Here is a 15,827-nt window from a genome sequence, read left to right as displayed (position 1 = left end):
TAGATAGGGAACTGGAATGAGGCCAAAACACATTGCGTTTAAATTAAATGTCTTATTGTGATTTTTTATAGTAAATATAAAAGGCATTAAAGTTACTGATTTAATTTATGTATTCAAACACACAAGTCATGCATTCTGTGAATTTGCCTATGAAATATACTTCAACTATGGGTTGAGCTATATGAAATTGTTGTTTTTGTGGGTAGCAAGCTAACATTGTTCAACCTCTAATACATAAATTTGGATTTCCTAGGTAAGATGTGTCCCAAAACATGATTTTTATACTGTTATTCAGCTGCTTTTTTCAATGATGGGAAATTCTTTAAAGTCACTTGAAATTAACTTGAATTGTAAAAATGGTTCGAATTGTGTTCAACTAATAATGTTTTCTTTCATTTTTATTTTTATTACTGTGATTGGTTGATCTGCTTATAACATTTGATAGACTTGGTCTCATAGAGGTATATCCAAGTTCATTTGATACTGTAGGACTTTTAGATAAAGGTATTTTCTCAGTCTTTATTTATTCTCTGTAATTTGCATGTGTTTTCAAAGGTTTGTGCTTTCTGGAAATCTGCATGGTGGCTCAGTGGTTGCAAGCTATCCTTTTGATGATTCTCCAGAACATGAGAATGGAATCTATAGTAAAACCTCAGATGATGAAGTCTTTAGATACTTGGCAAAATCCTATGCCTCAAACCACCCCATAATGAAAACTGGTGCGCCACATTGTCCAGGAGATGAAGATGAGACTTTCAAAGATGGGATTACCAATGGCGCTCATTGGTATGATGTGCAAGGTATGTAAAGTTCAAATTTGCTGAATATTTCTTTTGTTATTTTAGCTTTTTTAACTATTCTCTAATTGGGAAACAGGATTGGGAAGCAGAATATTATATTATATAAACAGGATATTAGTATGAAAATTTCAAACCCACAATAAAGACTACATGAATACCTATCTATATTTCCTTCATGTAAATTCACCAACTGTTATCTTAGCCCAACTGTTCTACCCTCACCTTCACCCACTTTGTCTTTTGCAAAAGCATCTAATAATAGGCTGCAGATTTCATGACACTTCACTTGTAAATATTTTAGCATGTATTTCCCAAGTCCAGGAACATTTTTATGTCTTAAGCATAAATCATTGTCAACTGAGAAATCAATAGTAATTTAGTACTGTCATCCCACATGCTGTCCATAAACCAAATTTCTCCTGCTATTCCAAAATGTCCTTTTAATCTTCTTTTCCTCCAGATCATATCTAATTATGAACATATCACATTTATAATGATAAGACACAGGTCAAATTTTCTGTCAAGATTACATAAGATCACATTACATCATATCAAGAGGCACAAAATTAAGCTGCAAATGGCCAAGTTGGATACCATGGTTAATATGATGACCCTAGTTCTTTTATGTTAAAGTACATTTTCCTTTGGTTTTTAATTTTGGGGAGAATTCTGTAATGCCTTCATGTATGCTTGTGTATGTGGTTTGTATTTTATGAAGTTGCCTTTTTAAGGGCTGGAGTGATAGAACAGCGGTAGGGCATTTGCCTTGTGCACAGCCAACCTGGACGAGCCGGGTTCGATTCCTCCGCCCCTCTTGGAGAACCCGGCAAGCTACTAAGAGTATCTCGCCCGCACGGCACAGCCTGGCAAGCTACCCGTGACGTATTCAATATGCCAAACACAGTAACAACAAGTCTCAAAATGGAGACGTTACTGGGCCCACTCGAGCAAATCGATGAACAACGGGAGGACAGTGCCTTTTTAATCAGTTAAGTGTAGGATTAAGTGGTATTATCTTCCCTCTGTTGTACAGCTCTATCACTATTGTCTGTTTACAAAATTTTTTAATCATCCCAAACAGAAACTTGAATCATTAAGCACTAACTCCCCATTCATTCCTTGCACACAAGCCATCACTATGGTCAGATTTATTTTTGATTTCTAGTAAATTTGCCTACTTGTAGATAGTTTATATAGCCAAAATCTTAATACCTGACATCCTGCACCTGGCTTATTCTATTTAGTTTAGTGCCATCAGGGTCCATAAATTTTGTCATCTACACTTCATTTCTTTTCATGGCTGAGAAATAGTCCATTGTATGCATAAATGTTTTTTTAATCCATTCATCTGTATTCTCTGGGTTAGTTCCATCTTTTGGTGATTATGAACCACTGTGCAGTTGTGATCATTAGTCTACAAGCATGCGTTGGAGTTCTGTTTTAATATTTTTGATTTATATTCAGGAGTAAGATGACTGGGTCATCTGGTAATTACCTGTTGGTTTAGCTTTTGAGAAACCACCAAATTGTTTACCACAACATACAAGTTTACATTCCCATTTGCAATGTACATCAGTTGCCATTCCCTATATAATGCTACATTTAAAAGGATTGCTTAAGTGAACTTGAATTATTTGCTTTTTCTTTTTAAATGTTAGGAACCTGAGCACAGCTATTGAATTTTTTAATCTTTCATATTCTTTGAAAAGTAACATTTTTTGTTTTTATGTGCAGCCCTTGACTATTTGATCAAGAGTGAATTGAAAGGGGCTGGGTGAAGGGCTCAAAGGACAGGTGCACGTATTTTTTGTGTGTGAGTCTTGGCTTTGCCTGGCTGCTTCAACATGACTGCAGACCTGCACGCTCCTTTTAGGGCCTGTGAATAGTCCTAACTTCTGCTGAAACATCATTATTGTGAGTGCTAAAGCTGAACTTATTCATGGAGCAAGACTTCTATTTTGTGTTTTTAAACAGTTTGCTGATTTGTATATTTTTGTCTGCCATTTTATATTTCTTCACAGTTTTGAAGTCATTATCAAAATAATCTTGTGGTTTAGTATATTCATTCCAGAAATAAGTTTGTGAAGCTAAATTTTAGGTCAGCTTAAACAAATTTTCTTATACTGTGGCTCTCCATTTGAGGCATGCACTTTGCCACTTTGTTACATCCCTGTCTTATTTAAAAGTTGCCTTCTTTCAACTTAGAAGATTTTCAGAAAAGACAAGAAGCCCTGGAGTTTACCTATACTTGAAATTATATTATCAAAGATGTCAATATCTAGAGGTTTCTTTTGGGTAGAATTTGGTTGTACTCTATTTTCATGCAAGTAGAAGGACTCTAGAAGGCAAGTGAATTTGTGGGTAGAGGGCTTTTAAATCCTATGTGAATCCCAGCTTGGTTTTGGTTGTTGACTCTGTTTGTGTTTGTGTATGAGAGAGAGAGGGGGGGGGGGGAGAGGGAGAAGGAGAGTGAGGGAGGGAGGAGGGAGAAGGAGAGCGAGGGAGGGAGGAGGGAAAGGGAGAAAGAGGGAGGGAAAGAGGGCAAATTATTTCCCAAAGCTCCCCTTATAGGATTATGAGTCTAAGAGTAAAATACTTATCTGAGCTCCTCACCATGTCTACTTCTCTCTGCTAAAATTTCTACTTTCTGAAGGCGGAGACTTTGTTTTATTCAGTTACATAGGACCACGCCCACTGTATAGATGGTGAACACAGTGTCTCTTGAATTCTTGAGTAAATGAATTCTTGGCATATGAAAAATGAGTACAGCTTCTTTTTTTTTTTTTTTAACTCTGCTGCTTCAGTGAACAAGTACTTTGCCTGAACTCACTAATACAGCTCTCAGTGTACTTGCATTTCAGTAAAATACTAGTTTTGGTTACTCTATGGTAGAGCTGACTTATTTTCAAATTCTCTGTAGGAACAAAACACCTTACCGGTAGCATGTGATACATTATCCCTTAGTCCTTACCTATAAGGGAAATGTTTCATGACCCCCTCTATACTCGAGGCCAACTGTAGTACCAAATCTTACTTTTACTGTTTTTGATTTTGAGGTAGAGGGCAGGGGGAACCTACCAATAAGTGCTCAGGAGGCCTGGGGCCCCTTCTGAAGATTCTCAGTCTACCCTGCCCTGTTATTCTCTGTGGGGGCTCTGCAGTGCTGTGCGGTCTGAACCCTTGGAATTAACTGGGCTATCCCTTCTGTGCTTCAGGCCTCCAAGGCTACACCCAGGAGTGGCAGGGCGTGGAGGCCTCCAAGGCTGCATCTGGCATTTTGCAGGGAACCATATGGTGCTGGGGATCAAACAGAGTTGACAACCTACAAGGCATTTGCTTTAACCCCTGCCTTTCTCTGGCCCCTAATTACTGTTTTTAAAAAATACTATATAAAAATTTACTGTTTTTAAAAAATACTACATAAGTGAAACCACAGTGAGGGACTTAGGAAGTATTTAGACTTTTTCTTTTGCCCTGACGTGTTTATTTCCAGAGAATTTCATGTGTTTATCCTAGGTCACCCTCTTTCATGTCACCTTCTTTATTACCTGCAACCCTGGAAGAATATTGAGATAGGAAATTGTTCAGGAACCTATATTAGATCACATGTTGCTTACTGGAGGCTCTGCAATCTATGACTGGTTAGGACAGCTGTCACAAGGCTTTAATGTCTTTTTAAGGCACTGCCAACTTGGGACTGAGTCTTTATCTCCTCTGGAAGAAAATGTTCTTTGTAATTACTAAGCTTCCTTCCTTCTCCCTTTATACAGGCAAGAGTTATGAAATGTGACCAGATAAGTTTTCTTTCAGTGTTTGGCTCAAAACTCCTTTAACCATGTGGATAGCCATTCTTGTTATAAAGTGGAGGGCCCACTGAATAGCATTAATGTGCTTTGGAGTGATAGCACAGCAGGTAGGGCATTTGCCTTGCACGCGGATGACCCCGGCCGACCCGGGTTCGATTCCTCCACTCCTCTCAGAGAGCCTGGCAAGCTACTGAGAGTATTCTGCCCGCACGGCAAAGCCTGGCAAGCTACTCATGGCATACTCGATATGCCAAAAACAGTAACAAGAAGTCTCACAATGGAGATGTTACTGGTGCCCGCTCGAGCAAATCGATGCAAACGGGAGGACAGTGATACAGTGATTTGGCTTGAAGTACTGAAGTAGATTGCTGACAAAAGGGAAGAGGTTAGGGAAAATAATTGCCAGATTATTTTACGTAGCCTGTGAAGTTAGTTGGGTAGTTTGGAGGAACATTTCATATGTCATTAAACCGGGTCTGATAGCTCAGAATGTAACTCAGCAAGAGAGCCCTTGCTCTGCATGTGTAAGACCCTGTGTGTGAGATCCAGTTCAATCCCTGGAACTGCAGAAAAACAAATAGCATTATAGATTCATTCATAAGATACCAGAAAATTGGAATCTATTTTAAAAAAGAGAGAGAGAGGGAGAATCAAATGAACAGTATACAACTGAAAAATTGCAGTATCTGATATTAGGAAATAGACAAATTCACAAATACAGTAGGAGATATTAAATGTGCCTCAGTAATTATTTGATCATGAAGGTAAAAATATTAGTGAGAACACAGTGGATTTAAATAACATAAATAAACCAACTCACCTACCCATCTACAGAATATTGCCTTCATATCTGATTTTATCATATCTAAGAACATGTACAGAATCATATCTAAGAACAAGTGCAAAATATTGTCTTCTAATTTTCCTATAGGATTTCCTTGATGATCTGAAGTGTAGATGATAAATAATTTGCCAGTTGTCAGTGCTTATGGGAGATGGTTTGCATTTTACTAGTATTATGCTACTTTATTTTTAAATTTGTTTTCTTTTCAGTAGCATGATTTACAATATTTCTGACGATAGTTTCATGCATGGTATGGTCCAATACCACACCCTTCACCAGAATGATCCCCCTCTCAAGCCTCTCTCAGTCCCTGCCACCCCCGCCCCACCTGTGGTAAATTCAGTTTTGCAGACCAGTTCTCAGGTTCTGTTGCCTTTGATAGGGTTTTTAAAATTTTTTTTTAATCCACTATAGAAACAAAATTTTAAAAACACAGTAACTTTAAGAGTTTTTTCTATCTTTGTTTTGCATTTTTAACAGGATAAGATCTAATTTATTAGCATGAACCTGTAGGTCCTATAGTCTGACTTAGTCCTTCTTGTCTCTTGCCAGCTTGTAAATTTTTTTTTCTTATTTTTACGGGGTGGGGGGTGGAGGAGGATAGGGCTGGGAGGGTGGAAGCAGGTTGGGTTTTAGGAAACACTTCAGGTCTTACTCCTAGTTCTGTGCTTAGGGATCACTCCTGGCAGGCACAAGGAATTGTATGGGGTGCCAGGCAGGGATTAAACTCAGGTCAGCAAGGCAAGCACTCTACCCGCTGTACTATCACTCCGGCCCCATTAGTTTGTGAGTTCTTTGATAATAAGTATAGTGTGGTGCTATTTATTTTGGAATTAACCTTATGCAAATGTATTTTCAGGGGAAGGGCTCTAGATGAAAGGAGAGAGATGTGTTTCTAATTCTTTGGAATTGGACCTGTTTTAGAGATAAGGGCTTTTATTAGGAGTGGTGCTTACAGGAGTGAAAGGAAGTATATGCTGTATCAGAAATTACACAAGAATCACAGGATTGCAGGTTTGTTCTTCAATTGCATGGTAGAACAGAGTGTCAATAAGTGCGTGTGTGTGTGTGTGTGTGTGTGTGTGTGTAGGCGAGAGTGTGAAAATTGAAGGTGGTGCTAGGTGTACTAGTCATAGATATCTAACTGAAGGTTGAGAAATAGCTTCTGGTGCTTGGGAGAGATGTCAAGACAAACTGTTTTTAGGAGGGCTAGAGAGATAGTATAGTGGGTAAGGCGTAGACCTTGCACTGGCTGATCCAGTTCAATTTCTGGCATCCCCATATGGTCTCCTGAGCACTTCCTGGAGTGATCCCTGAGCACAGAACCAGGAATAACCTCTGAGTATTACTGGGTGTGCACCCCCCCCCACACACACAAAAAAAAAATTTAGGAGATATGAGACACTTTGGAAAGCATATGGTGCTGTACATGATTTTGAAAATGAAATTGATATTCTTCCTGGTGTAAGTTAATTGCTTAGACGCCAACTAGCGCACACACACACATACACACACACACACACACACACACACACATATTCATATATATAAGTGAACAGATGGGTGCTTTTTTATCCCAACAGTGGGTGTATTTCTTGCATTTTGTATTGGGTGTTTTATTTTTAAGGAATGCTTACAGTTAAGATATTCTCAGCCTGTTATTCATGTTTTAAGAGTAGTATTGATAAGCAGATGTGTATTAGTATCTGACCTGTAGAGGCACTGATTGGATCTCTTTTTCTCTTAATTTTAGTACTGCATACCTAATTTTAAAGGAAAGCAAAAAGATAATACTCAAAATATTTGCTTCTACATGAGTCATAAGTTTAGTATACTGAAGACAGCCTGCTATAAAATCTGACCTTTGGGAACAGTGCATTTTGTGTACTTTTTAATGTGATAACAGACTTATGTGAAGTTTGAAAACAACTTTAGGATTTGGCCCCTAAACCCTCATATCCAGTCTTCAGTTCCAGTGTTCAAAAAGTTGATTTTTGTGGTGTATTTGCCATGCCCTGCAATTCTCAGGGTTTATTCCTCACTTTGCATTCAGGGATCACTCCTGACGGAGCTTAGGAAACCATATGGGGGTCCAGGGGTTGCATTCCTGTTGCACTCTGAATCTGGCCCCAAGTGTACCTTTTTTTTCCTATTGAACTCAGGTGATACAGAATGGGAAAGTAGCTTTTTTTTAGAAAGGAAAATGCAGGGGCTGGAGAAACAGTAGAAGACTGAAGGAACATACATACCTTGCTTACAGTCAACCCCAGTTCAGTCCCTGCCACTACATGGTCCCCCAGTATTTCTTTTTTCAGCCCTGGAGACCTCTGAACACCACTGAGGTAGTTCGTAGGTAATCGCCAGCACCACAGGGTCTGAGCAGCAATGCTTCTTTGGGCCCTTTATTGAACCACAGGCCTGGTGGTCTGGGAATTGTCTTGAGTGCCCCGGAGTACTGGTTGAGACACCCCTCCCCCCACCAAGAAAAAGAAAATGCAGCTCAAAGAGTTGTACCATAGTGTTGACCGAGTTAGACAAAACTGAAAACAGATGTAAGACTGTGTAATTTAGTTTAACGTTGAAGAACTCTGTCATTAGCAAATATATATTTAGTGGGAGGGGTGAAGGAAATGGATTTTCGTGAGATAAGTTGTTCTGAATCCAAAGAATACAAGTTCAGTTAAGGTTTGGTCAAAGCAAATTTGAATTTAAAGGCCAGGAATATGGGGATTTTTCCCCCCAAGGATGTCTTTTGTATTTTTCCATTCATTTGATTCAAATTTTCCACTTAAAGTTTTTACAAATATCATAATCAGTAGTTTTAAGAAGTACCCCAAGTATGTGAAATTATATTAGATAAGATACTTATCTATAATCAAATTATTAACAAACATTAAAGCTGTGAGAACTTTTCACTATGCTTTGAAGTAGTTTTTGGGGGTGGGGGACCACATCCAGCCATGCTCTGGGCTTTTTCTGGTAGGGTGCTGGTGGACGTTACTCCTGGTGGTGCTGGGAAACCATGTGGTACTGGGGATCATCCATGCAAATTGTGCACTTCAGCCTTTTGAGCTATCTCCGCAGCCCAGTTCTGTTTATTTTTTTATAAATTGATAAATTATCTGTCATTGATTATTTATTATAACTTTTTTGATAAGTTATCAGTGATTATTCTAACAATATAATCTAAAAAAGTCAGTACATAAGTGTTAAGTCTTTGAAAATAAAGAAAACTTATTATACATATGGTATATTGAAATATTATAAGATGATCAATGAAAGTCTATCAAGGTACAAGTTACCATGTTCAAAAAACAGTCCGAATAGAAGTGGAATGGAAATTAAAGTTCAAGGAGAAAATGATGATGTGTAAAGTTTTTATTACTTAAAGAATATATTCATCCAAGTTTCAAATATGTTCTAGAAATAAACTCTCTAGTGTTTTTTGTTTGTTTGTTTGTTTGCTTTTTTTGGGTCACACCCAGTGATGCTCAGGAGTTACTCCTGGCTCTGCACTCAGGAATTACTCCTGGTGGTGCTTGGGGGACCATATGGAATGCTGGGGATTGAACTCGGGTCGGAGGAGTGCAAGGCAAACACCCTACCTGAGGTACACTGGTCCTCTCTAGTGTTTTATTTATTCAGATACATCTAAAATAATAATGTAAATGTTTTATTTAAAAACAAATGATTTAAGATCAGAGAGATAGTCAGCAAGTAAGGTGCTTTCCTTGCTGACCTAGTTTCAGTCCCTGGCACCAGAAATGCCCTCCCCCCAACTGCTAGGAGTGACCCCTGAATGCCACTGGATATGGCAAAAAAAAAAAAAATCAGGAGAACAGCAGTTAGGGCACATGCTTAGAATGTCTGCTACATGATTCTGTTCCTGGCACACAGTCACTAGAACACCTCTAGACGAAATCCGGGAGGACCCCAAGTACTACTGCTTATGGCTCAGATATCCCAGTCTCCACAGAGCCCAAGCACTTGCACTGAGCTGACCACCTGGTAAACATTATGGTGCAGGGGGTTGGGGATGCTTCTAGCTCTCCTGAGTATCTTGAGAGTCCCCCCACCCCCAAATATATAGAGAATTTAGAGGAGCAGCTACCTGTTCTTTGGAATAATTCACACACTCACACACACACACATACATATAATATTTACTTTATACAGACATTGTTTGCAACTATTTAAACATAAGATGGAAACATTTTAGATATCAATTGATATCAATTAAAAATGTGTGATGCAACATCATGTTTAAAAATGATTTTATTGTGAACCAAGTTTGAACTTCATTGGTTTAGATTTATGGGTAATAGTGGCCTGCTTATCTACAGTTGTTAATAAGGTAAATGCCATCCTATTAATAAAGTGTTTACCGAGGTATTCCTATAATGGATACTTCACTTCCCAAATTAAAATTTTATTTGACTGAATAAAGATAATTGTTCTAAAATCTGAAACTTTATCCATCAGACTATGTTGAACATATGATATAATCAGCTTAAAAATAAACATGCTCTAACTGACTGGCAGTAGCTGCTGCTGTCAGTAATGTTAGGCCTACCTACAGATCCATGACTAGTCTCTTGTAGTGAATTCTAGCTTCGTATATGTAGATTTTCTCTTAAGGAAAAAAATTCAGATAGTGACTCTGAACCAACTGCTTAGTTAAGATTGCTTTTTATGTAGTCTTGACATTTAGTATTGGAAAAATAAAAGTTAAGTTTAACTCAGATGACAAATAATGCCTATTTGTGGCATCTTGCAAGCTATTCTTAAATTATTCATAGCTCAATTGATAGCTCCATTTGTTTCCAGTTTTTTAGACTTTTTTTTAAGAAAAAATGTTATTTTTAGTTTGGCTCCTATAGAAAAATACCATGGTGGCTTTTCAAAACATTAAAAATGGAGCTTTCATATGACCCAGTGATTCTACTCCTTCATATCTATCCCAAGAACACAAGAATATTAATTCAAAAAGATAGATGCACACCTGTGTTCAACACAGTGCTATTTATAGTAGCCAAAATGTGGAAATAACCCAGGTACCCAACAACAAATGAGTGGATAAAGAAATTTTGAGGCTGGAGTGATATGGTGTTTGCTTGTATGCAGCCGACCTGGGTTCAATCCCCGGCATCCCGTATGGTCCTCTGAACACTGCCAGAGGCGATTCTTGAGCGCAGAGCTAGGAGTAATTCCTGAGCATCGACAGGTGGTCCCAAAAAGCAGGAAAAAAAGAAATTGTGGCATAAATGCATAACGTGCTACCATTCAGCCCTAAGTAAACATTGTAATCTTCCAGTTTGCTGCAACCTGGCTGTAACTGGAGGAAATTATACTAAAGTAAATGAGTCAGAAGGACAAATACTGGGTGATATCATTTATATGCAGAGTATATAGAAGCAAAATAATGGAATAGACAATGGCCAGTAGAAACAAATCTGAGATTCAGCCTATCAAACTATTGTTGGGTGGGATGTATTATAAATGTCATTTATCTTGTTAATTGATGGTGTTTAATTCTCTGTCCTTTGCTAATTTTTTTTTGTTTCATTACTGAGAGAAGAATGTTGATGTCTACTGTAATCATTTTCCTTTGATCAGTTTCTTTTGGGGTGGAGACACACCCAGAAATGCTGGGGTTTACTTCTACTTTGTGCTCAAGGATCACTCAGGGGACCATATGTGGTGCTGAAATTTGAACCAGGGTCAGCTGTTTGCAAAGCAAGTATTGCCTGAACTGTCTCTCCAACCCAGTTTTATCAGTTTTGTTTCACATATTTAAAGTTCTATTATTAGGTTTCAAGTTTAGCATTATATTTATTGTCCTACTCTGTTATTGTGTTGCTTGTTCTCTCTCTCTCTCTCTCTCTCCTCCCACCCTCCCATACCACCTTTCTCTGAAATCCACTTTATGTGATGCTAATATACCCACTCCATCTCTGTTTTCTTGAATGTCCTTTCCATTGATTTTAGCTTACCAGTAGTCTTACATTTTAGGTTTCTTGTGTAGATGGCTTATAGTTGGGTCTTGTTTTTTAATTAAATTTGAAAATTTCTTCCACACTATCTCTTCCTTTACTTCTCCTTTTCCTTCCCCTGCCCTCTTTTCCTTTCCTTCTTTTCTCTCTTTCCCATTTTTACCCCCTGCCCAATATCTTTGTTCCTTCTACTAGAGATATTTAATATTTAATGTTTAAAAATGCTTTTTACATTTTTAGGCTTCACCTAGTAGTGCTAGGTGCCTCTTCCATCTCTGGGAACTAACTCGGGGCAGTTGTATGCAAGGCAAGTGCCTTAACACCAGCACTCTCTCTCTCAAACTCCTCCTGTAGATACTTTAAAAGGCCAGTTGGGTTGGAGAGCTAGAAGAGGAATTAAAGCTCTTTTCTTGCACATTTAGTTCAGTCCCTGTCACCACATAAGGTCCCTGAGCACCATCAGGAGTAATCCTCAACACTGCTGGGTGTGGCCAAAAAACAAAACATGAAGTACTGAGCAGTTGTCTATGCATCTTACTGGGTAAGAATACAGAGCAACTGGAATATTCATTCATTGATGATGGGAAATGGTAGAGCCACTTTAGAAAACAATTTAGTAGTTTCTTAAGAAGTGTAAACTACACTTAGGATCCAGCTATGCCTTTCCTAGATGTTTGCTCAAAAGACAGAAAAACATATGTTCACATTAAGATCTATGTACAACTTTGTTTATAATTGCCCCAAACTGAAAAGACTTCATAAACTTACACACATCAAAAACAACTTCAGGGACTGGAACAATAGCATAGCGGGTAGGGTGTTTGCCGTGCACGCAGCCGACCCAGGTTCGATTCCCAGCATCCCATATGGTCCCCTGAGCACCGCCAAGGGTAATTCCTGAGTGCAGAGCCAGAAGTAATCTCTGTGCATCGCCAGGTGTGACCCAAAAAAAAAAAAAACTTCAGATCACTACACAGTAAATAGACATATCATCACAAGACAAACATATAAACAAATTTTTCCATGTTCATATAATAGATACATAGTAATGAAATTTCACATACACAGCAATATGAATGAATTTCAGAAGCATTGTTCTAAGTTAAAAAGACTTTTAAAAAAATTTTTGGCATCTTTTAATTTATTTTTTTATAATTTTTAAAAATTTTTATTAATGAAACACCATGAGGTACAGTTGTAGACTTACAAATTTTTGTGCTTGGGTTTCAGTTACACAGTGATCAAGTACCCATGCCTCCACCAGTGTCCATTTTCCACCACCATGGGTCCCAGTATCCCTCCTACCCTTTATCCCCCTCATCCCACCCTGCCTCTGTAGTAGGGCATTCCCTTTTTTTCTCTCTCTCCTTTTGGGTGTTGTGGTTTGCAAAAGAGGCGTTGAGTGGCAATCATGTTTGGTCTATAGTCTACTTTCAGCATGCTTCTCCCATCCTGGGAGGATCCTCCCAACACCCTTTATTTGGTGCTCCCTTCTCCATCTGGGCTCCCTAAAAAGACTTTTTTAATCAAACTTTCTGAATAAGGCAAAAAGAAGAGAAAGAAATTAGATTTAGTGGTTGTCCAGGGGCTGGAAGCTAGGGTAAAGTAATTTTCTGAGGAGTGATACAAACGTTCCGTGTTGTTTGTAATGATTATATGACTGTAAGCATTGCACTGTATACTTAAAGGGATGGGTTTTCAGTATATAAATTGTCCCTCAATAAACCTGACTTTGAAAGATCTATTAAGTAGCATGTTGATTAGAGAGAGTGTCAAACTTACTTTGAGTTAGTTATTTAGTACTTGAGGAAATAAAGGAGCATTGAAAAATGTCTTTAGATAATCAAACTTAAAACATCATGTAAAAAATGATCTTTTCAACCATGTTCCATTGGTCTACAGCTCTGCCTTTGTTCCAGTACCATGCTGTTTTAATTATTATTGCTTTGTAGTAGAGTTTGAAGTTAGGGAGGTTGATTCCTCCCATTTTCTTTTTCCCAAGAATTGCTTTAGCTATTCGTGGGGGCTTATTGTTCCATATAAATTTCAAGAGTGTTTGCTCCATTTCTTTGGAGAATGTCCTGGGTATCCTAATGGGGATCGCATTGAATTTGTATAGTGCTTTCGGAAGTATTGCCATTTTGACAATGTTAATTCTCCTCATCCATGAACAGGGGATATTTTTACCAGGAGGGATTCCTGAGCTCTGCTTTTTGTGGCCCAAAAATCAAGAGGGAGGAAAAGTTTATTTGATAGGATATGAAGTAAAGTTTATCTATATATTTTTTCCACATTGTTAACCAGTTATCTATGTAACTGAATAATTTTTTAACCTTTTTCCACCCCTGTGTATGTCATGGCACAGCCAGCAGCAATCAGGGGCTGCTCCCTGCAGGGCTCAGAGAACTATATAGTGCCAGGGATTGAACCTGGTCTCCTCTCTGCTGCGGCCCTTTGAACCAGTTCCCCTCATTGGTTTGAAATGTTTCTTTAATTGATAATTTGACTTTTTGTTTTTGTCTTGGGGCTGCGCCCAGTGGAGCTCAGGGCTTAGTCCTAGCTTTACATACAGGGATCTTTGACCCTTATATTTTGATATATTTTCTAAATTTGGCATTATTTTGTCGATTTTGTTGATTATTAATAGAAATCTTTTTCTACATGTTATTCAGAGAAATTTAACATCTTCCTATCTAGAACCATTCACACTTCTCACTAAAACATTATACCATTAGTTTATATTAGAGGTTCACAAACTGGCCTATATTTTCTGGAAAAAAGATCTGCCCAGTAATCACCTGGAAATCTGCCTCCTTTAATTCAGTAAATAAGGGCTGGAGTAATAGCACAGCAGGTAGGACGTTTGCCTTACATCATCTCTCCCTCCTCCCTCCGACCCTTCCTCTCCATCCCTTCCTTCCTTATGCTGGGGATAGAACCTAAGACCTCACACGTGCAAGGCAAGTACTCTACCATATCCTAAGCCCCCCAAATCTTAACCTTCTATGCCTTACTTCTCACATCTGTACTTTGAGTTAAACAATACCTACCTTATATATATTCTGTTAATACATACCATACAGAAGAGATCTGGCAGATGTAAACTCAAATGTAGAACTGTCATTAAAATTGTTACTCATGGATGTATTCAAGCTTTTCATAACTAGTTGTTCATCCTGTCAAACAAACATTTTGTTCACATGTGTTCCTTTTCAATATGTAGTCCTTTAACCTTCTTTGGCTCTTCTATAATTCCAGAGCCTTCTCCAGTTAAAGCAGATGTGTTCGTGCAGAGATGACTGGTTTAGTTTCTTTGGTCTTTCTGATAAGTAAACTAATTTGTTCCTTCATGTTACAGGCGGTATGCAAGATTACAATTATGTCTGGGCCGACTGTTTTGAGATCACATTAGAACTGTCTTGTTGCAAGTACCCACCTGCTTCACAGCTCCGACAGGAATGGGAGAACAATCGTGAGTCTTTGATCACATTGATTGAAAAGGTAAAAGCTGAGGGTGAGGATATGGAAATAATGGATTAAATAATGGAGAAAATTTGGCAAATGACTTACAACTATACTCAATATCTTTAATCTTTTTTGTTATTCTAGATTCTCATATCTTTTTGTTATACTAGGTTATTTTGATATGCTAGATTATCCAGCTCAGGTTGAGTCTGCCAGTTTTGAGTCAGACACAGATACCTCAGTCCTAAAGGAGGTGACAACTTACCAACAGCTATGGCACCCCAGGCACCGTGCAGAAATATTCAGGTTGTAGATGATTAAGAATGAGAAACCTGCTTTAATTATGACCTTTGAGGATGGGACAGAACTAGAGGGCATTTTGGATTCAGGTGCCGATGTTATTATTATTGCCTCTCATCATTGGCCTGTTGCTTGGCAAAAGAGCCACGTGGATGTTACTTTTGTGGTATGGATGTGGTCACTCATGTTCAGCGGAGTGTGCACCCACTTCATTGCATTGACCCCGTGGGAATATGGCAGTGATTCAGCCGTATATTACCCCAATATCAGTCACCTTTGAGTCAGGACATACTGAAAGAACTTGGTATAAACCTCTTTATAATTAGAGATAATTACGAACTTTTTTTTTTGCATTTTTATTTATTTATTGAGATAATTAAGAACTTTTGAAGTCAAAGTCAAAAATGGTCAACATTTTACCACCTTAGGTTACAATAACTTTGTCATAATCTATTTTTCCGGCTTATTTCAACAAAAGCGCTTTAGACAGGCTAGTTAGACTGAGAAACTGGGAACAATCCCATTGGCCGACGGGGAATTTTTACCCTGAGGATTGTCCTTAAAGGTCAGTGATATGCAATCCAGCAAAAAGTTTAGGTGTTTTTGGAACTTGCTAGGC

At 38.3% G+C, this 15,827-nt stretch overlaps 1 protein-coding gene across 1 annotated transcript in view; it reads left to right on the top strand.

Moving 5' to 3' along the window:
* Window positions 1-15,827, top strand: part of CPD (carboxypeptidase D) — a 74,522-nt gene that overhangs the window by 6,775 nt on the left and 51,920 nt on the right. The window contains exons 2-3 of the mRNA XM_056126603.1: window positions 556-800; window positions 14,802-14,944. Of these exons, the coding sequence (XP_055982578.1) occupies window positions 556-800; window positions 14,802-14,944 (388 nt within the window). The remainder of the gene's footprint in view (window positions 1-555; window positions 801-14,801; window positions 14,945-15,827) is intronic.

Source organism: Sorex fumeus, unplaced genomic scaffold (assembly GCF_029834395.1).
Source record: "Sorex fumeus unplaced genomic scaffold, SorFum_2.1 ptg000063l, whole genome shotgun sequence".
Classification (NCBI taxonomy): domain Eukaryota; kingdom Metazoa; phylum Chordata; class Mammalia; order Eulipotyphla; family Soricidae; genus Sorex; species Sorex fumeus.
The sequence above is the reverse complement of the archived record's forward strand: the minus strand, read 5'-3'. Positions and strand labels throughout refer to the sequence as shown.